The sequence below is a fragment of the Lutra lutra genome, chromosome 16 (genome assembly GCF_902655055.1).
Source record: "Lutra lutra chromosome 16, mLutLut1.2, whole genome shotgun sequence".
In the NCBI taxonomy this organism is placed as follows: Eukaryota; Metazoa; Chordata; class Mammalia; order Carnivora; family Mustelidae; genus Lutra; species Lutra lutra.
In genome coordinates, this window is record NC_062293.1 from 47,653,400 (window position 1) to 47,678,460 (window position 25,061).

General features: G+C 38.6%; 3 protein-coding genes and 1 non-coding gene across 7 annotated transcripts in view; 2 read left to right on the top strand and 2 right to left on the bottom strand.

Annotated features, from left to right (window-relative positions):
• The window catches only part of NCBP3 (nuclear cap binding subunit 3), a 32,131-nt gene extending 8,649 nt beyond the window's left edge, over nt 1-23,482 (top strand). The window contains exons 4-14 of the mRNA XM_047706698.1: nt 6,505-6,630; nt 8,615-8,743; nt 8,965-9,041; nt 10,203-10,311; nt 12,166-12,265; nt 12,560-12,663; nt 14,468-14,759; nt 16,332-16,486; nt 17,949-18,110; nt 18,950-19,112; nt 19,585-23,482. Coding sequence (XP_047562654.1) covers nt 6,505-6,630; nt 8,615-8,743; nt 8,965-9,041; nt 10,203-10,311; nt 12,166-12,265; nt 12,560-12,663; nt 14,468-14,759; nt 16,332-16,486; nt 17,949-18,110; nt 18,950-19,112; nt 19,585-19,693 — 1,526 coding nt within the window. The 3' untranslated portion in view covers nt 19,694-23,482. The remainder of the gene's footprint in view (nt 1-6,504; nt 6,631-8,614; nt 8,744-8,964; nt 9,042-10,202; nt 10,312-12,165; nt 12,266-12,559; nt 12,664-14,467; nt 14,760-16,331; nt 16,487-17,948; nt 18,111-18,949; nt 19,113-19,584) is intronic.
• The window catches only part of LOC125086968 (ATP-sensitive inward rectifier potassium channel 12-like), an 874,374-nt gene that overhangs the window by 222,766 nt on the left and 626,547 nt on the right, over nt 1-25,061 (bottom strand). The gene's annotated exons all lie outside the window — the stretch shown is intronic.
• LOC125088216 (U6 spliceosomal RNA) lies at nt 3,529-3,634 on the bottom strand. The gene has a single exon (XR_007123619.1). It is a non-coding gene; the product is annotated as a U6 spliceosomal RNA (small nuclear RNA).
• ITGAE (integrin subunit alpha E) overlaps nt 19,631-25,061 on the top strand; it is a 70,413-nt gene continuing 64,982 nt past the window's right edge. For both annotated transcript variants that reach the window (XM_047706676.1, XM_047706678.1), the window contains exon 1: nt 19,631-19,747. In XM_047706676.1, coding sequence (XP_047562632.1) covers nt 19,711-19,747 — 37 coding nt within the window. In that variant the 5' untranslated portion in view covers nt 19,631-19,710. The remainder of the gene's footprint in view (nt 19,748-25,061) is intronic.

Here is a 25,061-nt window from a genome sequence, read left to right on the forward strand (position 1 = left end):
CATTCTTTGTCTTCAAGTCAAAGATGATTTCCTCACCACCTTGCTTTTAAGTTAGTACTCAGTAAATGTCCAGTCCTCATTCCCCAGTGCATGTTTTCAGTGCCACATCAGCAATTAGCCCTTTCTCATTGGTTGGACATAAATCTAGGTGCCTTTTTTGTTGTTTTATTTTAGGCCGTGACACCAGCAAGGTGAGGAAGGATTGAGCATCCTTTTTTTGGCAGTCTTCCATCAAATCTTGAACTTAACAAAGTTTCCATCTCCCATGGATCTTGCTGCTGTCATTGTCAGTCAGCTTGGTTCTCTTTTGAGAATGAACCTTTTTAATCCTCCAGCTGACTGAGAGTAGTTTTTGTCTGGCTTTTGCATCCCTTTTTTATATCTTTACCTGCTTCTTTTGACCAAGATTGTCCATTGCCCATTTCTAGATTTTTATGTCATTCTCTCTTCTTCAAAATATAAACATCTGAGCCTAGAAGCTTTGTTCCTTCTACTCTTTTCCTTTTGTTTGTAAACTGTTTTTTCATTATAGGGTTTTTAAAAAATGTTTTAATGTTTTGATAGAACAGTGCTGTGATATTCTTGATACTTATTTTTGTCATTTTTTTTTTGTTTGGTCTTTATTTTCTTTGCTTATCTCATTTATGACTAAATCTTTGTTATCAGATCAGCAAGTCTCCTACAAGATATTTTCTCCCAGGTTTGTCATTGCCCGTTCCCATATAGCTCTGAGGATCACTCAGTCTGTTCCCACTGCTGGGCCACTGCTCTCCCTGTTATTTGTTACCTTTTTCAGAACTGTGACTTTACATCCCATGGGATTTTTTCTTCCAAAGTCCTGATTTAGCTAGAAGAACTAAGAAGGCTCCTGTCCAATGTAGACAGCCATCTCAGTTGTATGTGGGCTCTGTTCACCATTGAACTGCTGGTCACTAATAATGACTTGCCAGGGCTCATAAGTCTTGATGGTATCTCTGTCTTCATGAATCTGGCTGGCAGGAAAACGCTCACCTGATTTAGTCTGACCATACTTGTATGGTTTCTAATTAAACCTATCTTTCACTCTTCAAAATGACAAGTATTTAAACATTTTTTTATCTGAACGTGTTCACGTACTTTTAAGTAAATATGTAAATACTTTTAAGTTCATTAGTTTTGCTTTTGTTTTGAGTTTTTTTCAAAGATTTATTTATTTATTTATTGAGAGAAAGAAAGAGCACGTGCAAGCAGGGAAGGAGCAGAGGGAGAGGAGAGAGAGAATTCCAAGCAGACTCCCTGCTGAGCATGGAACCTGACATGGGGGCTGGACCCCATGACACATGAGGTCATGACCTGAGCTGAAATCAGTAGTTGGGGATGCTTAACCGTCTCAGCTACCCAGGTGCCTCTAGGTTCATTTGTTTTAGATAGATATATGAAAACGTACTTGAGAGTAATGAACATTGAATTCTTAACAAAATTACTTCAGAGAAAGGAGGGAGAGAAGGGATGTGGAGGAGTTACACAGGCCCGTTTTGTATGTAATGTTTTATTTGCCTCAGGTCTTTTGAAGAAATTAATCGTAAAGTTAGGTGGTGGATACGCAGGTATTTAAAAAAATGAACTGAAGTATTTAGTAAAAAAAATAAAAATAACACAATCCTGGTAAGGCTGAAGTTCTTTTTTTGGAGGATCTGACCTTTATTTATTTTTTTTCATTATGATACTTGAACTCTTTTTTTTTTTTTTAAGATTTTATTTATTTATTTGACAGAGAGATCAAAAGCGGGCAGAGAGGCAGGCAGAGAGAGAGGGGGAAGCAGGCTCCCCGCTGAGCAGAGAGCCCAACGCGGGGCTCGATCCCAGGACCCTGAGATCACGATCCAAGCCGAAGGCAGAGGCTTAACCCACTGAGCCACCCAGGCGCCCCGATACTTGTACTCTTTAATCCTTATCACCTATTTCACTCATCCCTCCACCCCATCCGCTCTGGTAACCATTAAGTGTCTGTTTCTCAGTTTGTCTATCTCTTCTTTTTCCTTTGCTTGTTTCTTTTGTTTCTTAAATTCCACATATGACTGAGGTTGTATGGTGTTTGTCTTTCTCTGACTGACTTCTTTCACTCAGCATTATACTCTAGCTCTATCCATGTTGTTGCAAATGGCAAGATTTCATTCTTTTTTATGACAGTAATCCTGTGTGTGTGTGTGTGTGTGTGTGTATACCACATTTTTTATAAAGATTTATTTATTTATTTGAGAGAGAGAGGGAGAGCATGAGCAGGAGGGGCAGAGGGAAAAAGAGAGAGAAGCAGACTCCACACAGAGCCCCACACACAGCTCGAGCCCACTACCCAGAGACCATGACCCAAGCCAAAACCAAGACTTGCTCAACTGCACCACCCAGGCACGCCTGTATACACCACATCTTTCTTGTCCATTCATCTGTCAGTGGACAGTTGGGCTGCTTCCTTAATTTGTCTATTATTAATAATGTTGCATGTATCCCTTTGGATTTGTGTTTTTGTTTTTTGGGGGTAAATGCCAATATTGTGATTATAGGATTGTATAGCACTTTTATTTATTTATTTATTTATTTGACAGAGGGAGAGATCACAAGTAGGCAGAGAGGCAGGCAGAGAGAGAGAGAGAGGAGGAAGAAGCAGGCTCCCCGCTGAGCAGAGAGCCCAATCTGAGCCGAAGGCAGAGGCTTTAACCCACTGAGCCACCCAGGTGCCCCATGTAGGGCACTTTTATTTTTAACTTTTTGAGGAATCATCATACTGTTTTCCACCGTGGCTGCACCAGTTTACATTCCCACAAAACAGTGCAAGAAGGTTCCTTTTTCTCCACATCCTAGTCAACTCTTACTGTTTCTTGTGTTTTTGATTTTAGCCATACTGACAGGTGTGAAGTGATACTTCATTGTAGTTTTGATTTGCATTTCCCTGATGATGAGTGATGTTGAGCATCTTTTAATGTGTCTGTTGGCCATCTGGATGTCTTCTTTGGAGAAATGTCTGTTCATGTCTCCTGTCCTTTTTATTTTAAGTTTTACTTTTAATTCCAGTCTTTCAGATGTACAATATAGTGATTCAACAATTCTATACATGACCTTGTAGTCATCACAAGTCCACTCCTTAATCCCCATCACCTCTTAAACCCATCCACTGTGCCCTCCTCCCCTCTGTAACCATCAGTTTGTTCTCTGTAATTAAGAGTCTGTTTCTTGGGGCTCTTGGTTGGCTCAGTGGGTTAAGCCTCTGCCTTCCACTCGGGTCATGGTCTCAGGGTCCTGGGATTCAGCCGCACAGTGGGCTCTCTGCTCAGCAGGGAGCCTGCTTCCCTCTCTGTCTCTGCCTACCATATGCCTGCTTGTGATCTCTCTCACTCTCTGTCTAATAAATAAATAAAATCTTTTAAAAAAAAAAAAGAGTCTGTTTCTTGATTTGTCTCTCTCTCATTTTTTTCCCTTCTTTGTTTTGTTTCTAAAATTCCACATTCAGATGGTATTTGTCTTTCTCTGAGTGACTTATTTCGCTTAGCATTAAAAAATATGGAAGGCTCCACAAATTTACATGTCATCCTTGCTTGGGGCCATGCTCATCTTCTCGGTATTATTCCAATTTTAGTATACGTGCAGCTGAAGCAAACACTTATGCCCATTCTTAAATGGGATTATTCATTTTTTGGATGTTGAGTTTTATTAATTTCTTTATATATTTTGTATACTAACCCTTTATCAAGTATGTCTTTTGCAAGTATCTTTTCCCATTCAGTAGGTTGCCTTTAAGTTTTATTGATTGTTTCCTTTGCTCTGCAGAAACTTTTTATTTTGATGTACTCCCAGTAGTTTATTTTTGCTTTTATTTTCTTTGCCTTGTGAGATATATGTAGAAAAATGTTGCAACAGTCGATGTCAGGGATACTACTGCCTGTGCTCTCTTCAAGGATTTTTATGGATTCAGGTCTCACACTTAGGTGTTTAATCCATTTTGAATTTATTTTTGTGTATGGTCAAAGAAAGTGGTCCAGTTTCATTCTTTTGCATGTGGCTGTCCAGTTTTCCTGATGCCATTTGTTGAAGAGACTCTTTTTTTTTCCCATTTTATTCACTCATCCTTTGTTAAAGATTAATTGACCATATAATTATAAGTTTATGTCTGGTTTTTGTCTTTTGTTCTATTGATCTTTGTGTCAGTTTTTATGTCAGTACCATACTGTTTTAATTACGACTGCTTTGTAATATGAGTTGAACTCTGGAATTGTGATACTTCCATTTTGTTTTTCTTTTCCAAGATTGTTTTGGATATTCAAGATCTTTTGTGGTTCCATACAAATCTTAGTATCGTTCGTTTTAGTTGTATGAAAAATGCTGTTGGCATTTTGGTAGGGATTGCATTAAATCTGTAGATTGCTTTGGGTAATATATATTTTAATAATACTTGTTCTTCCAACCCATGAGCATGGAATGTCTCTCCATTTCTTTGCATCAACTTAAATTTCCATCATTGGTGTTTCAGGTTCCTTTTATTTATTTATTTATTTATTTATTTATTTATTTTAAATTTTTTTATTTTTTCAGCATAACAGTATTCATTATTTTTGCACCACACCCAGTGCTCCATGCAATCTGTGCCCTCCACAATACCCACCACCTGGTGCCCCAACCTCCCACCCCCCACCCCTTCAAAATTCCCAGATCGTTTTTCAGAGTCCATAGTCTCTCATGGTTCACCTCCCCTTCCAATTTCCCTCAACTCCCCTCTCCATCTCCCCTTGTCCTCCATGCTATTTGTTATGCTCCACAAATCAGGTTCCTTTTTGACTATAGCCTTCAACCTTTCTTCCTCCCTAGAGGTAGTAACTGTTATCAGTATGAATTGTATCTAGGCCTTTTTTTAGGTATTTGTATACACAAATACATACCCTTAGAAAACGTATGGTGGCATTTCTATTTTATTTTTGTAATGTCATCATATTATACAGGAATACCTCATTTTATTGCACTTTGCAGATACTGCTTTTTTTTTTTTTAAACAAATTGAAGGTTTGTGGAAACACTGTTGATCAGGTCTGTTGGTGCCATTTTTCCACATCAAATCTCTGTCACGTTTTGGTAATTATTACAATATTTCAAACTTTGTCAGTATTATTATATTTGGTATGGTGATTTGTGATCAGTATCTTTGATGTTAACAATTGCAATTATTTTGAGGTGCTACAAACCACTCTTATAAGATGGATAACTTAATCGACAGATGTGCTTGTTCTGACTGCTCCAACAACTGTCCAGTCTCCCGTTTCTCTCCCTTTCCTTGGGTCCCTATTTCCTGAGACAAAACAATATTGAAATTAGGCCAGTTAATAATCCTACAACAGCCTGTAAGTGTTCAAGTGAAAAGAGGGTCCATGTCTCTCACTTTAAATCAAAAGCTAGAGGTGATTAAGCTTAGTGAGGAAGATATATCAAAAGCCAAGATAGGCCAAAAGCTAGGCTTCTAGTGCCAAAGAGCCAGGTTGTGAATGCAAAGGAAAAGTTTTTCTCAAAGAAATTAAAAGTGCTACTCCAGTGAACACACGAATGATAAGAAGTGAAACGGCCTTTTTGCTGATATGGAGAAAGCTTTGTGGTCTGCATAGATCAAACCAGCCCATTCCCTTAAGCCAAAGCCTAATCCAGAGCAAGACCCTGACTCTTCTTTGAAGGCTGGGAGAGGTGAGGAAGCTGCAGAAGAAAAGTTTGAAGCTAGCAGAGGTTGGATCATGAAGTTTAAGGAAAGAAGCCATCCATCTCTATAACCTAAAAAGCACAAGGTAAAACAGCAAGCATGTAGAAGCTGCAGCAGACTATCCAGAAGATCTAGCAAATTAATGAAGGTGGCTGTACTAAACAACAGATGGGCAGTGAAATCTCGTGTTGTGTTTCCCATGTGCACTTTCCTGATACTGGTGAGATCAACCATCTTCTCATATGTTTATTGGCCTTTTGTATTTCCTTTCGTGTGAAATGTGTGCTCATGTTCATTTTTATTTTGGGCTATCATTTTATTATTGATTTGTAGGATTTCTTTACTCTAGTTTCATACTTTGCTTTATATTCAGGAGCAGCGTCTCTTCCGAATTGTCTTGGCTATTGCACATCTCTATTTGACATACATTCTAAAATTACAGAATCAGCTTGTCAGGTTGAAGGAGTAACCCTGTTGAATTTGGTATTGCTTTAATTACTACCGGTTAATTTGGGGAGAGGTATCATCTTTTTAGCAGTACCATTTGTTTAATCTTTCTCAGCCTGATATACCTTTCTGAATTAGATCATTTGTTTAATGCTTTTGCTCTGTGATAAAAATTAAAATAGCATACCTTACTGTCATATCTCATTTCTCTTGAAATAATTGTCATCTCTTCTAGCACATTTCTTTTCTAAATACAGGTTATCTGAACTGTTACAAAGGGCTGCTGGTGGGATGTGCAGTAGCAGGTGAGAAAATTCTATCATCTTTTTTTTGTCTTGTTTTTCTAGCAATCCCCAAAGTAAGACTGGAGACAATCTACATTTGTGGAGTAGATGAGATGAGTACCCAGGATATCTTTTCCTATTTTAAAGAATATCCTCCTGCTCACATTGAATGGTTGGATGATACCTCCTGTAAGTACACTCAAGTTTTTTGTTGTTTTTGCCATCTCAGATGGTGAATATTTGTGATTGAGACTACTCGTCTGTTCCCTAACCTCTGCCTTTAGCCTAGGGGAGAAAGAATGCCCATTGATGAGAATCACAGTGCCTTAGCCAGTCTGCCAGATCATATTCCATGAGTATTTCAAGTCAGCTCAGATGTGATGACCAGGAATCTAGGAGGTTGGTTGCTGGCCTCTGAGTCTTGTGTACATGATTGAGGCCTCTTTAATTCCCACAATTTCCCAACAAAGGGGTGGATCCAACTATATAGACTTGGGGCTCTGTGTTCAGGGCTTTAGATTTTGTCATTGCACCTTCCCATATTGGTCTTCACAGGCCTGGGTCTGCCGTAGTATCTGATCTAGACCTAAACTGGAACTTTCTGATACTGTATGAAACCTCTCATCTCTGCTTGCTTTGAAACTTCACCTGCTTGAACTAGCTATTATTTTTACTTGCATCCCCACTCCCAAGTCTGGTAGGACCTGTGGTAACCACTCTGCTGGCTTCTTGTCTTAATTCACTTCTAGTCTGGCTTTGCTTACTGCCAGCTTGCTGACCTGCTAGGCTATACCTTGAATAGCTGCCTGGTTTTCCATGCCGCTTTTTTTTTTTTGAAGATGTTGATTCAGCATTGAAAGAAGAAACATGACAGAATTGAAGAGTTTTCTCCGTTTTTCCTTTTGCTTAACTTACACTACCTAAATCAAGGGTTGGCAAACTTTTTTTTATAAAGGGCTAGACAATAAATATTTTAGGCTTAGCAGGCCATACAGTCTTTGTTTTGTTATGTCTATTCAGCTCTGCTATTGTAGCATGAAAGCAGCCATAGACAGTATGTTACTGAATGAGCCTGCCTGCTTTCCACAGATTTTTTTTTTAATTAAAAATATGTTGGATGTGTAGTTTATTATTTATTTATTTGTAGTTAGGTATTTATTTATGTGTAGTTTATTATTATTTATTTAATTAATTATACCTACATAAAGCTGGTGAAATATAAATAAATAAATGAATAGGTGGTGGGCTGGATCTCCTTTGCTAACTCCTGATCTATGTTACTAAAACTGTAGCTAAGGGATATTAGAATCAGAGAGACCCTTTAGACTTACCCATTTTTACTAACTCATGTTGAACATCAGAACTGAGAAACAGAGAAGGAAAATTGTTTGCCCAAGGCCACATCACGTGTTTGTAACAAAAGTGAGAATCTGTAGATCTTCATATCTGAAACTGAGAATGTAAAGGTAACTTTAGTTTGAGAAATACTGCTTTAAATAAAATTAAGTAGATTCATTTTCTCTAAGATTTCTCAACATCTTTTTCTTGCTAAATTCTCTTGCTTAAAGAAGCAGATTAAATTAGTTGCTACAAAGCCAAGTGGCTGTCATGGCTCCACTGTATATATTCCATGGATACCATCATCACCCACACTTTACAGTAGGAAACAATCATTTGGCATGTCTGAATGACAAGGTACAGCAGACCACTTCCCTGTAGAGGGCAGTAGTATAAAGGCTAATCCAAATTTATTTGACAGTGGTCTTCTTGTTATCATCATCATCATCATCATCACAAGAATACTAACACTACATAATACTTACTGAGTCAGGCATTTTTTTTTTTCTTATTAATTTTTTATTTTTTCAGCATAACAGTATTCATTATTTTTGCACCACACCCAGTGTAGGCATTTTTAATATACAGAACCCTATTTTCATGGAATACAGTTATTTTGTGGAACCTAGTTTGGGAATGCAGCTCTAGGCTAATTTCATCAAAGAGGTTTTACTGCCACTTTCTGTACTGCTTTTATGAGTTGGTTCGTACATTTACTGATACTGATCTGTAGCTAAATGAGGCCATAGCAATGACTATGTTGCAGTCTCTGTTTAAAAAAAAAAAATTTACCTTATGTGTATGATGTAATGTTTTATTTTACATTTTGTTTTAGGCAATGTGGTTTGGCTGGATGAAATGACAGCCACACGAGCCCTTATCAATATGAGCTCTCTGCCAGCCCTGGATAAGATAAGAACCAGGGATGCCAATGAGGACAGGTCATCTGAGAAAAGTAAAAAAGGTAACAACACAAAGGAGGGGCTTTAGGGCTGAAAGTCTTGTTCTTTACACCATTGGTTTAGGTTTCTCTGCAAAGCATTATATAGTATCTCATTGTCAGTTATTTCTAAGATAAGCTGTGATGCTTTGGATCATCAGTATATAGGAGAAGATAATGGATTTCTAAGTTACGTGAGATGGTGTTATGTTAAGTTTCATCTTGTCCCTTATATTGTATTTTAGACAAGCAGGAGGACAGTTCAGATGATGATGAGGCTGAAGAAGGAGAAGTTGAAGATGAGAACTCAAGTGATATAGAGGTTAGTAATAGGGCAAAGATATAAACAAGGTTATAGTGTAAAAAAAAACTGTTTACTTTCTTTTATTTAAGGCTTAAGGACTTACTAAGTTGTGTTCTTCCTTTGATTGAACTTTTTGAGATGATATCAGGCTCCTGGCCTTTAAGTTCTTATGGCTGTAATGAGTGACTTTTCCTGAAATCTTAGAATAATACTCATTCTTCTGTATAAAAGAAAATGGTTTTATTGAGAAATACTATGAGGTGTTACCTAATCAATAAAATTAAGAAAAAACAAATGACGGAATATTTCCTAATGGGGCATGTGCTGTTATTAAATACATTAAATATGTTATTAAATACATTAAAGTGTATTCATTTAAAAAATATTTATTGAGTACCTACTATATACCAAATTCTAGGTCCTGTGGATATAGCATCAAACCAATGTCCTTCCCTCTTAGAACATACATTCTAGGGGTGCCTGGGTGGCTCAGTGGGTTAATGCCTCTGCCTTCGGCTCAGGTCATGATCTCAGGGTCCTGGGATCGAACCCCACATTGGGCTCTCTGCTCAGCGGGGAGCCTGCTTCCCTCTCTCTCTATCTCTCTGCCTGCTTGTGATCTCTGTCTGTCAAATAAATAAAATCTTTAAAAAAAAAAAAAAAGAACATACATTCTAGTGGAGAAGACAGACAATACACAGATACACAGATATATAATGTCAGAAAGTGAGGAGTGCTATGGAGAAAAGTAAAGAAGGGTAAGCAGATAGAGAATGATGGAGACTATTCTTTTAGACAAGGTGTTCAGGGAAGACCTCTGACTTAGGAATGTTTCAGAAGAACATGTGCTGTCCTGCTTCAAGAATTGTTAAAGAGGGGCACCTGGGTGGCTCAGTGGGTTAAAGCCTCTGCCTTCAGCTCAGGTCGTGATCCCAGGGTCCTGGGATCGAGCCCCGTATCAGGCTCTCTGCTCAGTGGGGAGCCTGCTTCCTCCTCTCTCTCTCTCTCTGCCTGCCTCTCCACCTACTTGTGATCTCTCTTTCTCTCTGTCAAATAAATAAAATCTTAAAAAAAAAAAAAAAGAATTGTTAAAGAATGCTTTCCCAATGGTGACTTTGCTACTGAATAAATATGAAAGAAGCTTTAATGTTTATATTGAAAATGCTCTTTTTTCTTAAGTTGGACACATTGTCTCAAGTAGAAGAAGAGTCTCTGCTAAGAAATGATCTTCGTCCAGCCAACAAACTTGCTAAAGGAAATAGGTTATTCATGAGATTTGCTACAAAAGGTAAATGTGATATTTGGCATTAATTTTTAGTTTTATTCTAAGTCATGTATTTTTGAGTGACATCCTTTTCTTTTGAAGAGGAAGTTAGGTCAAGTAATCTCAAAGTCCCTTCAAACTAGAATGTTCTATGCTTGTGAAATGATGGCTTGCTACCTGAATTGAATTTTACACTTTGAAGGTGAATGTTAGCTGTTTGTATACTTTTGTGATTTCTGGCTAAATTATTTTCTCTTAAAGCTAGTTTGTTCTCTGTGCTTTTCAGCCAATTTATCTTCTGAACTATGAAAACATTTTTAAATTACTTTCTTATTCACCACAGCAATATCCTCGTGGACATTGCTAGTAGTGCCATTCAGCCTTATCCTCTAAGGACCTAAAAGCCTCCTAGGCTCTCTGTGCACAATGATTCTGGTGTGCTTTAAAATATATATGAAATTTGAATATGGAATACACTTCTGGTTCATTTTTCTTGACTGAGACATGTTTAAAGAGTCTAGGCTCGTTATTTTATAGACTGCCCCTAAGTTTGTTTTTTTACTATATCCTCCTGATTGAATCAGACTGCATATTAGGCAAGAGTACCACAGAAGTGCTGTGTGTCATTTGCAGTGCATCATATCAGGACACATGTGATATTTACTTGTCCTGTGTTTGGGGATATTAGCTTTTCTCACTTAGTTAAGGTAATGATTGCCAGGTTTCTCCTGTTTTCTGTTTGTAATACAAAAATTGGCAGGAGGTACTTTGAGATTATGTAAATAGACTTTGGTTCATCATACTTCCACTCAGCATCCATTGATGACTTTTTAACTCTACATTTCTTTATTAGTTGGCATTGTGCTTAAGGAAAACCTTTTTCTTTTTACCCATTTATTTACTTATTTACTTAATTGTACCAGTTTAGGTTCATGAGTCTTATTTTATTCAGTGGGTTATTCATTCCTGTCTTTGTTTTGATTTACAAATCTTCTTGGATTTGGCCAGTGGAGCCCCTTCAAGCTGTATTATTTTGACATGCCTTCATGATTCTTTGAACACTTTCATACTTTATGGCACAGTAAAACATCTTGTTTTTCCATACTCAACATGTACTATCCCTGTCCCAGATCTGGAATCAGCCATTTCTCCAAGCAGCTGGTTGCATGTCTTTTAAAGGGTGCACATACTGGCTTGTGCCACTGTTTACTTATAGCCCTGGATACGTGTGCCTTGGTATTCATCTTCTGTAATCAGTGAGTGCCTCAACAAAAATGTGTATGATCAGTGACCACCTTTTCTTTCTATTAACTGGTATTTTAACTTGATGAAAGTGATATATTCTAGATAAATGGTGCAGTGCTGTTTTCTTTAAGCCATTTTACGAAACATCATGATAGATTGGAAAAAATGTTTTACAAGCTATATGGAGTTATGTATAATCTGTTTCTTTAATACTGATTCTTTGTTATTGGAGTGTTGTTATTCAGAAACAAATGTCATCTTTCAGGGGAGCAGGAAAAATGCTACCTCTTCTAGAAAGCCCTTTTCATTCTTCAACAGCTGTAGTGACTAAAGCTCTCGTAAGCTTCCTGAAACCTTGTATGTTGTGTTATTGTTGTTGTTAATAATATTTTCTCTATGAGGTCAGTCAGCTCCTTAACAGCAGCTTAACTTCATTCATCTCTATTTTGCTCCACCTGCTCTATACTGCACTGCTTTTTAGGCACTGAGAGTGAATATTTGTAGCATATCTTTCCCTTTTGTTGGCAGATTGTGCTGATCTGACCTCCGCTATGGAAAACATATTTTTAAACCATTCAACATTGTCTTCATACCAGTGGGAAATCCTAGGTAACTGTCGTAATTAATTTTTAGATGACAAAAAGGAACTTGGAGCAGCCAGAAGAAGTCAGTATTATATGAAATATGGGAATCCAAATTATGGAGGCATGAAAGGAATTCTTAGTAATTCTTGGTGAGTCTAAAACTTTACAGTAGTTCAAGTAGTACTTAAGCTTTTCTTAATCCCTCAGTTGGTATTCTGCTGTGGAATGTCAACACCATGTGTGCACTCAAAGGAAGACAAGAAGAAAGAGTTCAAGATTCTTAACTCTGGGGTAAATGGTATGAAAGGCTGAGTTTTAGTTTCACATAGAATGTCTCTGTTTCAGTACTTAATGTTCCATCAGTGTATAGTTGAATTTCGTTAGTGGATTTCAAAGTCCTTCCTGTTGGTTTTTGACGATGTGCTTATTTTGGAATGTTGCAGGAAGCGAAGATATCATTCCCGTCGCATTCAGCGGGATGTGATCAAGAAGAGAGCCCTGATTGGGGATGACGTTGGCTTGACATCCTATAAACACCGACATTCCGGTAGTTGCCTGCTCAGCTCTTGGGTAGACACATGTTTGGCTCCCGAAATCATATTCTTATTCTTAATACAGTCTTTTAAGGTTCCAAACTTTATCATCCTCTCTTCCTTGCCCTCACCCTCTGCCAACATATAGGAAAGTAAGTCAAGTCACGATTAATTTTAAATTGCCCATACAAAAGAGGTCAAATGATTTAATAAAAGCTGTTCTAACAAAAAAGGCCAAATGTGACATAGGAAAAATTGAAATAAAATTTTCTATAGGAATCTAATTTTTCTACTATTAATATCAAAAGCTGCATGAAAATTTTTTGTTATTTTATCAGATGATTTGATTTTATTATTTCTTTGTCTGATGATAAAAATAGGCTGCTGTGTCTAATGTTTTATGCTTATTGGCTTGTGCACACGAATGCCTCTGTTAAGTATCATGACTTGGGTTTCATTTTGTTTGTTCTGTCCTTCCTTTCCTTCTTTCTTTCTTTTGGTGCTTATGTAAGAAGCATTTTCATTATGTTTTTATAAAGATTTGTTTCTAATTTTAATCTAATCTGTAGAATTTTCTACATGCTTTGTAGAACTGCTAAGTCAGCATACAAACATGGGATAACGTATACGTGTTTATCATTGTAACAGGGACAGGTGAAGTCTATCATTTTTATTTAATGCATATATCCAAAGTTGTATATTTGAAATCTGCATCTTTAAAAATGCACATACTTTTCTGTTACACAGTTACAGGTTTCTAATTTCAGTTACTCTAAGATATTCTTATCATATAATCTTTATATTGTATTAAGTTAAAAAGCAAATTGCCCCTAATTCTGGCACTCTAACATAAACAACTGATTTCATTTTACATTTTTCTTACTTGTCTCTTTTCATAATAAATATAATTGTTAACATATATTTTATAGTCTTCTCCCACTTAAAAGCATTTTTCCATGAACTTTAAAGTTACAATTGATTTTCATTATTCATAGTGGTTATGTTCTATAAAGTCATTGTGATCATTGATATAGTGAATACTAAACCGTTCAGAGACTCTGGTCGTACCATTTTCATCAACTGATCAATATATAACCTTCTTGGATTGTGTTTCTGTTTAAAGACATCTTATTTAATACATATTGTTGATTCATTAACATTGGACTCACAGCCAACAGCACTGTATCTCATGCTTGAACAAAGCTTATTTAACACATGTTTATTCTATAAGGCACATCACAGCCTTCTTGGGCTTAGGAACTCTAGACAGCTTTGGCAGTAGACTTAGAGGACATTTTTAAAAATTTTTAAATGAAATCAACAAAAGGCACAAAAATATGAAAAGCATGGCACTTAAGAAACTGCAAAAAGAGCACTTGTTTATAGTATGAGAGCTGAAACAAGAAAGCAGAGCGTTGCCTCATTTGACCTCAGCTGGGAATATGCACATCTGATGATTCAGTTTTTTGCCACTATGCACATGTTCACAAATGACAAGAAAACAACACTACAAGTGTTGGTGTGGAGTTACAAATAAATTTGGCTGATTTATAAATACAGAGTTCATGAATAATGACAATCGACTGTACTTTAGATTACTTTATTATATTCCATCAGGTTACTAGGTCATACTTTACCTAGCCATTCTTCTGTTGTAGGTATCAGGGTGGCAACTAGATTGGCACTTACATAGATAATGCTCCAGTATGATCTTGGGCATGGGAACCCCACCTTTTGAAAAGGTCACCAATGTAGAGTAGAAAATCAGATTTGTTAGTTTTAGTGCTTTTCCTAATGTTTTTTGGTTAAATTTCTTAGGACTAGTAAATGTTCCAGAGGAACCCATTGAAGAGGAAGAAGAGGAGGAAGAAGAGGAGGACCAGGACATGGATGCAGATGACAGGGTGGTGGTGGAGTACCATGAGGAGCTCCCAGCTCTCAAGCAGACCCGGGAACGGAGCACATCTAGGCAGTCCAGTGCCAGCAGTTCAGACTCCGATGAAATGGACTATGATCTAGAACTGAAAATGATTTCCACTCCTTCACCAAAGAAAAGCATGAAAATGACCATGTATGCTGATGAAGTGGAATCTCAGTTGAAAAATATTAGGTAAAAATATTTTTTCTCTTTAGCAATGCTACCTTTTAATTTTATTTTAAATACTAATTCATAGCTTTCTCTTAACTCCTCTTCATTCTGTAATCGCTTTTATCTGTTTTCTTATCAGTCCGTTGAAGAATTCGAAAAAAGCATCCAGTTTTTCTTGTAAATACACCAGAAGTAGTCCTTGTTATAAAAAATGAGATAGTAATAGAAAGTGAAAATCACCCATAATGTCATCTTTCCGAAAATAACAACTTAGCAATTGAATTAATAACTTTCCTGCCAATTTTATGCCTATATGTAAAGCATGGAGAATTTATATAGTTCTACAAAAATGAAGTTGTATTTATATTGTTTTGCAGTGTGCTCTTTCTGTTTAATATACTGAAGATTTCTGCTATTTTTTCACCCAGATATAGTACATTGTTTGAAACTATCGTGATTTATTTAACCAGTTCCTTATTGAAAGACATTTAGGTTTCTATTTTCTTACTGTTGCATTAACTAGATAAATTTCTTGAATCCCAGTTATTGCACAAAACTACATAAATGTTTAAAAATGTGATGTTTCTAGGAATGCCAATGTGGCACAGTTGGTTGAGTATCCAGCTCTTGGTTTCAGCTCAGGTCATGATCTCAGGATTGTGAGATTGAACCCCACATTGGACTCAGCATGGAGTCTGCTTAAGACTCTCCTTTCCCCTCTATCCTTCCCCACCCACCCCTATTCTCGCATGTGCGTGGTCTCTCTCTTTCACTCTCCAAAATAAATAAATCTTGAAAAAAAAAATTGGTTTTGCTAAATTTCCCTCCAAATAGGTTTTACTCACTTTATAACCTGTTACCTATTACTCACCAGTCTTAACCAGTCTTTCTAATTTTTGCTAATTTTGTGGACCAAAAAATAGGTATTTTAATGTGTATTTCTTTGATGACTAGTGGGGATGAGCAGATTCCTGAGGGCAGATAGCATATGCACAACTCAAAGTGTTGGGGTCTAGGGGTTCTCTAAGTGTTCTTGGTAGTGTATTTGGGGAAGGGAAAAACAATTCAGTCTAATTCTTTTGTATGGCTTTGTTCATATCCTTATTTTTAGTTTACAGAGAACTTTCCAGTGTTGAATGCTGCCAGAATAATGCTGGTGCCTAGCATGGTAGTAGATGTCTTTGACAGAGAAGTCTGCCCTTTACTGTAGACTCTTGTATCTTGACTACAGCAAAATCACAGCCTGGGTGAACAGAGATCTATGAGCCCTTTGCAGGCCTTACTTGACGTTTGTCCTAGAAGGGAGGGGACTGGGATTCACAATTACACATTCTTTGATAGTTTACAAATACCGTTTGTGGAAACCACCCTGGAAAACTCAGAAACCTACTTGCCCTGATTGATCTCTTTACAGCAGGCTGATCATATGTAATTGTAAACAAATAATTATTGGTATATGGTATTTGTGAGTGAATATTGGCTATATTAAATGGGGCTTCTTAAATTGTTTTCTCCAAAGTATATGAGATTATTGCATAGTCATTACCCCGTAGTTGAAGCTGGTTAATTGTACCTTTTTTTCCTTTTTTAAAGGAACTCCATGAGGGCAGATACTATATCCACAAGCAATATCAAAAATCGAATTGGTAACAAATTACCAACTGAGAAGTTTGTAGATGTCCGACATCTGTTAGATGAAAAACGTCAGCACACACGTCCACGGCCACCAGGCAGCAATGCTAAGTCAGGTATTGTTCACTTGTGTTTCTGAGCTCCAGAAAGCAAATCAGGACAGAGATAGGTCCTTGGATAAAACATTGCCAGTAATGAACTGCTGTAGTTGTCCTAGTTCATCACTTCTAAATTTTGCATTAGGTATTGGAACTTTAGGACATGAAAAATAATCATACTGTCACAGTATTAGCTTTCAATATTTTTGTTCCAGTTATTTTATTCTGTATGTCATTGATACACTTTATACATAAAGATGATAGAAATTAAGTTGAGTTGTTGGTCAAGAATTTGAACTAGATAGTATACAAGTGCAAAGTAGGTACTTGGCGATGCCTGCTATGTGCTGGACCCTGGGTTAGATGCTGGGAGTGTTAGAATCTTTGGAGGGGATGCAAAGTCAGCATAGAACTTAGATGGAGAAACACAAGTGCACGCATTCAGGTAATTCCATTGCAAAACGGAATGGAGTAAGTGCTCTGATACATCTATAAGCTGTGGGCTGTGGGAGAATAGAGAGGAGGTAGATCTACGGGGGGCGGGATTGTGCAGGGCTTCTTAAAGAAAGTGGCTTTAGAGCAAGGCTGACGGAAGGAGTGGGATCTCTGTTAGCAAACCTGTTTTTTTGAGGTGGGAAGTAACCTGATCTTATATCTATTTTAGAAAGATAAATTTGTGGCAGGATGGGGTAGGGTAGAAAGTCAGATAAGTAACAAAGGCCTGAACTAGATCAGGGAGAGTGGAGGTGGAATGAATGAGAACATCAAACCTTGTGAAGGAAGAAGACTTGGCACTAGGAAGTGAGGGAGCAAAGGGAAAGAAGCCAAAAGGCTCAGGCCTGAGAAACCAGAAAGTTGGGGATGCTGCTCTCTGAGACGATAAACAAGATGGATGAAAGCCCCAGTACAGTGACTTGCTAATAAACATGTTGTTTACATGCTGTCATTGTTAGAGGGAACTCGAGAGGACAGATTTCTGGAGGGATTGGAGGGAGGAAAAACAAATTTGATTTGACATATCTTCCCTTGATCCTTTGGTTTTGGCAATCTCATTACATTTACTGTTAAATATAGTAAGTTTATTAAGAATTCTTTATATGTTGAAAGGTTTCCCCTCAGGGAACTTACAGTAATGTTTGTTAGCTGAAATGTTTGTAAATTCTTTGATATGCTTGGTCCTACTTACACACACACACACACACACACACACACACTTGCACAAAAAACAAAAACAGCTGATTTTGTGGCAGAAGTTCCTTTCTGGAGCAGTTCTTTTCCACTGAAAGCCCCTATGTCTGACCTTTCCTAGGGGAATCCAGACTGATTATTTGGAGAGAAGGATTTCAGAAGTTTGATTTTGTAAGGTTCTTTGTCATCATTTGGGGAGATTTAGCACCAGGTCCTCTAGGGATCTCAGGTTGACAGTATCGTTAGCAAAGCGCATGTTTGGTCACAGTAATACTTTTTTTTCTTTTTCTAGATATACGCCAGCGGTTAGGAAAAAGACCGTATTCTCCAGAAAAGGCTTTTAGTAGTAATCCAGTTTTTCGGAGAGAGCCTTTTTCTGATGTACATAGTAGGCTGGGTGTTCCCAGACAAGATGTTAAAGGCCTCTACTCTGATACACGGGAGAAGAAATCAGGTTGGTAACACTTAAAACTGAGTGAGACAGGAATTGGGTAAGAGCAGACTATAGCATAGAAATACTTTGTTGGTCAAAGGCAGGAAACAGCATATGCCAAAAATAAGTTACTTTTCCTCTTGCATTATAGTCGTTGTCATAATTGTAATAATAAGGGTATGGAAAATTTAGAAAATAGGAAAAAAAACCCACCTTTGTTCTTTCTGTTGAGCGCAGATACTTTTTAGGCTTAAGTCTCTATTCACATCTTTGTCAATATACATATTCTGCTTTGCTCATACAGGATTTTATTGTGATCATTTTTCACATTGTTAAATTTTTTATAAATAAAATGTTTAATTGCCTTTATGGTGTAGTATGCTATGAAATTCTAAACACATATTTCTCTATTGTTAGATATTAATAAAGTATATTTTAAAAAGTATAGTGGGATAGTGGGCCAAATCTCTGAAAGTGTACAGTATAGCAGGCCTACCAGTTTGCAGACTTTATAGCTGGTAATGATCTGGGAATGGCCCACTCCTGGCAGAATGAAGCTCTACAGAGAATGGTGAGTCTCACCAGGGACGGCAGGTGTAGCATAAGCAGCTTCCCAGGTGTTTCTGTTACACACGGGAGGCACACGTCCCCTAGCTGTGAGACCCCAACTGGGTCCAGATCCCTCAGTTCACAGGCAGGGATGATAGCCAGGGAAATGAGATTATCTTCCTAATGCTGCACAGAGGTTACGAGAGCCATAGACCCCTCTCAAGAAGGGCAGTGCCCCTTCTTCCTCAGTATTACCCTGCTTCTGAGCATTGATCGACCACCAAAACTGAAATGTCTTCTCACCCAAACAGGTAGTTTATGGACGCGCTTAGGATCTGCACCCAAGACCAAAGAAAAGAACACAAAGAAGGTGGATCACAGGGCGCCAGGCACTGAGGAAGATGACTCTGAGCTGCAAAGGGCATGGGGGGCTCTGATAAAGGAGAAAGAACAGTCTCGCCAAAAGAAGAGCCGGTTAGATAACTTACCATCTCTCCAGATTGAAGTTAGTCGGGAAAGCAGCTCTGGTTCAGAGGCAGAGTCCTGATGCCCTTGGGGCTAATGGCAGCTGCCCTAAAATCTGACATTCTCATGCAGGGTGGGGTGCACAGTAGGAACCTTTCCCCTCCCACCTCCCACAGGAGTTGGCGCCCCTCCTGCTCCTACGCAGTCACCCTCAGCTCTTGCTGTTTCAGCAAGACATGTTAAGAATGTGACATGTTTTGAAGGGCATCTATCTATCTTTTGCTTCAGAGTAAGAGTTCTGGGCCCTCCGTTCTTTCCCCACTACCCCACAAGCTTTACCCTTTGAGGAGAAGGCAGCCCTCCAGATTTTGTAGACGTTTTTCTTAATATTTTTAACATTGTGTCTTTTAAAGAAATGTTTTACACAGTTCATCCAAAGAGCAGAGAACTGAACTTCTCACTATTGCCTTGGCCCTGACAGCTGTTACCAGCACCCTTTTCCCAAGAAAAGTCAATTCCCAGGTGCTTATTGGACAGCCTTCGAGGGGGAAGATGAGGGAAGCTGCCAGCTCACCCTTCCGGGACCCTAGTGTGGGGGCCGAATCTCATGGACCTGACCTCAGAGGTGCACCAGTGCCGCCCAGGTAGATAAGAGATGCAGCATCGATCGTGCTTCCGTTCCTCCCTGGGGATTTCTGTTACGGGCCTCTTAGCAATCAGCTTGAAGTGAAGATCAAGTTCAGTGCTGTGGGATTTTTAGGAACAAAAAACTGTGACTTCTGGATTTGGGGTGGATTTTTGTGCTAGGGGTGGGGTCATGGGTTAATGTTGAACAATTTTTAAGTCTGTATTATGTTTAAAAATATTAATGATTTAAAAGTTTAAATTTTTAATTTTTATATGTGAAAATACTTCCTGTTGGCTACAAGGGAAGCTCAAGTGGTGTCTTATGTGTGCTGTTAAATATATATTATATACTTTGGAAGACGGCAAGGAGAGGAGTCTCATTATTTTTAAATGATCCTAATTGTATAGTCTGTCTGTTGTATATAGTGTTCAGACTTGCTTTTTGGCCACTGTAGGAAAAAAAATCCATCCATCTGAGATGGGGTCCTGTTGTTTATTATCACTTCAGAAGTGATACATTAGTATTTATTCTTTGTATTTCCAAGTTCTGGCACCTGAAGATAATTTTAAAACTGCCAAATAAGATAATAGTTACAGAGATTTTAGTTTATTTCTCATTTACTTCTAAACTCCTTTCAGATTATTTTAAAGGCAGTAGATTATTTTGTCTTCCTATTTGATCTTTATTTTGAAGTATTTAATGTTTGTATTCTTCTGCAGGCTTAAAAATAGTGTTTCACTTCAGTTCACTAGAACTTAAGAATTAGAGTAAGCCCTTGTCCTGTTGTGATTATCACAACTCCTCACCTGTCTGGAGTGTTTCAGTACCTGGTTTAGTCCTGGATTCTAAGGATCTTTGCTTGTGGCATTGAGAGTTGATTACAGTGTGGTGTGATTGAATGCAGAACACTGCTGCTAATAAAGGAAGGAAAGGGCTGCGGGACTTGAGAGGTGCAGCAACTGTACTGTACCATGTTTTGTTGGTTAACCTGCTTTTCACTCCCTTTGGAAAGATTAGAGGCTGTAACTATGGTATGTTTCCTCTTCTGGAGTGGATTCTTGGAGAGAGATGGTTCTCTGCCAGTTGAGACCTAATGTTTCTGAGGTTCCTCCCTTTTTTGTTCTGTGGAGCATACAGCTGAGAGCCAGATTCTTGAGACGGGGCAAGGTTTGGGGACTTGGTAGAGTGAGAAGAACAAGGACCTGAGAGTCAGAGACCTGGATGCCAACCCCTGGTTTCTGTTCCATCTGTCCCATCTGGCAAATGAATGGGCTGGTACCAGAGCTTCTGACTTTGTTGGTGCATCTCAGTGGTGTTTTACTCTTCCTGAAGCAATGGTTGTGGTGGGCTGGCCAGCACTGGTTTCTCTTGCATGTGTGGGGAGGGTCAAGAAGGGCATGCGTGAGGTTTTGGGCAGGGATTCATCCCTATCCCATTTCCATTACAGTCTCTGGGTCTTCTAGTGGGACAGAAATATCCTTGTGGTCAGGGTCCTAACTGATGTGGTCTCAGCAGTATTTTAAAAAAGCCCTTCTTCTGTGTTTGCCAGTCATGACCTTTTCCACCAGTAGTTTGGGCCCATCTATCCCATGGTCTAATAGCCCTTGCCAGTCTCTTGCTAGAGATCAGGGAATGCTTTCTGGAAAGGTGGTGGTATGTAGTCAAAACTGGGCCTTTGATCTAACCAAGAAAAATGCCTGCTTGGGCAGCCTTGCAATTCTCACAAATATACAGACCCCAGAAAAGTATCTTAGAAAATTTTACTTCCCCAAGTTATTGTTGGCCACCTCCTCTCTTGCTCTCTGGCCCACACTCAGGCACTCACATCTTGCAACATCTTACACGTGCTCTGAATGCCCAGGCCCTTTCTTTGGAGTTTGGGAGTGAGGGTGGACTGTCAGGATGGTCCCTAAGTGGCAGCTCATTGTGCCTCGGTCCTCATGTATGTGGGCTTCAGGGCTACACACTTTTCTATATTCTTCTTAGTCTTTATGCATAAGAGATTGCAAATACATTTTTGCTGCTTCATAGTAATTTCAGATACCTCATTTCTGTTTCCTACTATCCCTCTTGGGAGAGACGCCAGCTACCCAGGAGAACTTGTGGAGCTTGTGACAAGCCCTCCTCTGGCCCCTTTGTCTGGTCCCATGAACCCTTCCCTTTAGTTCAAATCATTGTCTTCTCCCACTTTATCCCTGTGACAGCCTCCTCCCTGATCTCTTCCCCATACCGCATCCCTCCATCTCTGTTCTGTGTACTACAGCTGGGATGAACTTTTGTTGTTGTTTGCAGCTTGACAACTATTATTTACATAGCATACCCCTTCACTCCTTTAAAGTATACACTTTGAGGTCACTTGGCTATCTCAGTTGAAGGAGCATGCGACTCTTGATCTTTGGGTTGTAAGTTCAGGCCCCACGTTGGGTGTAGAGATTACTTAAAAAGTTCTAGGAAAAAAATAAAGTATACACTTCAGTGGCTTTTAGTATATTCGAGTTGTGCAGCCATCACCATAGTCAGTTTTAGAACATTTTCATCACCAAAAACAAACCCTATATCCATTAGCAATCATTCCCCAGTTCCTCTCCCCTCCTGGCAACCTCTGCTTTTGGTTTCTATGGATTTGCCTATTCTGAACGCTCATGTAAATGGAGTCATACACTTTGTGGCGTTTGTGCTTGGTTTCTTTCACTAAACATATTTTTGAGGATCATCTGTGTTGTAGCCTGTATTAGTACTTCTTTTTGTTAATGAATAATATTCCATTGTATGAATACAATACATTTTATTCATTCATCAGTTGATGGACATTTGGGTTGTTTCCACTTTTGGCTGATGTGAATTATGCTGCTATGGAACATTTATGTACAAGTATTTGTGTGGTTATGTTTTCATTACTCTTGGGTTATATAACTAGGGTGGAATTGCTGGGTCATACAGTCTGTCTTAACCCTCTGAAGAACTGCCAGACTATTCTCCCAAATGGCTGCATCATTTTCCATTTTCCCCATTAGTGTATGAGGGCTCTAGTTTATTCACAATCCTTGACAACCTTTGTTATTTCACACCGTGAATTGGTATCTCACTGTGATTTTGATTTGCATTTCCCTGATGTCTAATGATGTTGGGCATCTTTTCTTGTGCTTCAGAATGAACTTTCTTAAAGTTTTTCTGTTATTTTTCTGCGTAAAACCTTTCCAAAGCTTCACTATTGTCCTTGGAATAAATGCCAAACTCCAATGATAGTTCACAAGACTTGTCAGAATTTAACTTTTGGTATCTTTGGCCAGTTCTCCCCACCTTCCCTGCCCTGTGCCCACTAGCTCCTTGGACCCATCTTGATCTCACCAGTCTTTCAAAATCTGCTCAGTGCTTTTCTTCCCTAGCAGTGGCACACTCCCCTGGCTCTTTCTCCCTTCTACTTAAGCTTTGCCTTCTCTTTTCCCTCATCCTCAAGGACTTAAAGACCCCTCCAGGTGGCTGCCTCCAACTTCCAGAGCCAGGTTATGGGCCCCTGCTATGTATCCCAGAGTACTGCCATGAATGAGACTCTGCTCATTTTAGGGTTGGGCTATACAGTCACACCTAAGATAAAAATGGGAGTGTAATTAAAATTCCACTTGGAAATCCTGGGGAAGGTGCCATGTTGAAAACCAGCATCATGGGTTCCTGCCTGTGTGGGACCATAGTTTCTTTGGTTGAGTTACAGGTGAAGTGATTGGCCTACAATGAAGGCCATATTTTGTAAAAACAAAACAAAGCAAAACAAAACAAAACACTTATTGTTAGGTGTTAAACTCACTCAGGCAAGCAACTCACTTTTGAAGAGGCTCTTGGGAACTGTAACAAGCCACAGGTGTGGCAGGGCACAAGCTTACCTTTAGGTGAATGGAGGTGAAACGGCCCAAATGACTTAAAATTGCTTTGCTTTTTCCTTGTTTGTTTTTTTTTTCAACTTTTTCAGGAAAATATACCATTGTGTTTGCCTAAGTGAAATGTGTGTATGATGCCAAATCTCTGTAACTGTCCCCCAAAGCCAGCACACCTATACACTGAATTGTAATGTCCTGTTCCTACTTTGTCTTTTTTGCTAGATTGTAAGCTCCGTGAGAGCAGGGACCAGGTCTGGTTTGTTCATGGGGGTTTCTCCAGTCTTAGAGAAACCTGGCAGGTTATCTGTAAACATGCGGTGAATGTGTAAGTCCCCCAGCTGCAGGAACAGCTTCATTCTCTGAGGCCTTTGGGTCCTCTTACAGGATAGTCCTTGTTTTCTGCCTTGTACACACGATACTTGATGTTCATGTTTTATTTTCCCTTTTAGCCTGTGAGCTCCTAATGAGCCGGTGTCTTCATGTTGTTATCTCTGTATCCTCCCACCATGCCAGTCCAGAGTAAGTAGTACTTAAAAAGTGTTTGGTAAATGAGTGAATTATGGTACCAATCCAGCTCTGACTCCTTTGCCTACAGGCTAGTCGAATTCTAGCTGAACTACCAGATTGAAAAAGATGAATATTATTTAGAAGTGCATAAACTGTACAAGAAAAAAATGTCATTAATTAGACCTCCATAAAATTCAAATTTTGGTGATCTGGCCATATCTGAGCTGAAGTTTACCTGCTGTGTAAAGAATTTGCAAGAGCATCATGTAGAATATTTTTTTGGAAAGCATTCATCTGCCTCAGGAGAGCAGGAAGGGAAGTTGGCAGCTGGATGAGAGGCCCCAAGGAGGAATTACTGAGTCAGTTCTTAGCTTTGGTTCCTATTGGAGAGGAAAGTGGTGGCAGTCCAAAGAAGGCAAAGAGAAAGAACTTGTTCAGGCAGCAGCTCTTTGGCCTCCAGTAATAGTCCACCTCTCACTCGGAGCATTCTTAAAGTTACGCTGAAATGCTAACAGCCCATTTGGATTGACATTAACAGCAAATCATGGCTTCACAGATTAATTAATTGCTGTACAAATAAATTTGGTTACGAGTATTTGCTTTTAAACTTTATATAACAGGAAGCAAATGAGAAGTTAAAGCCTTTTTTTTTTTCTTTAAGAACTAAAAGGACAGAATGTTTTTGATAATTTTGAGAATATCACACTTGCTTCAAGGCAGAATGTTATTGCATAATCTGACCAATGAAAATCCAGAACTTTTCTTACATGTTTATAAAATAAATCTTAGAAGAAAAAATATGGTAGCATTTTTTTAAATGAAATTCTATGAGCATTTCACAGGATTTTGATATTCCTGGGAACAGTTAGAGAAATGCTGGCTCAAAAGCCTATTTCAGATTATGAAGCACTGAAGTGGGACTTTCTGTGCTATAAATAAAACTCTAGAGTG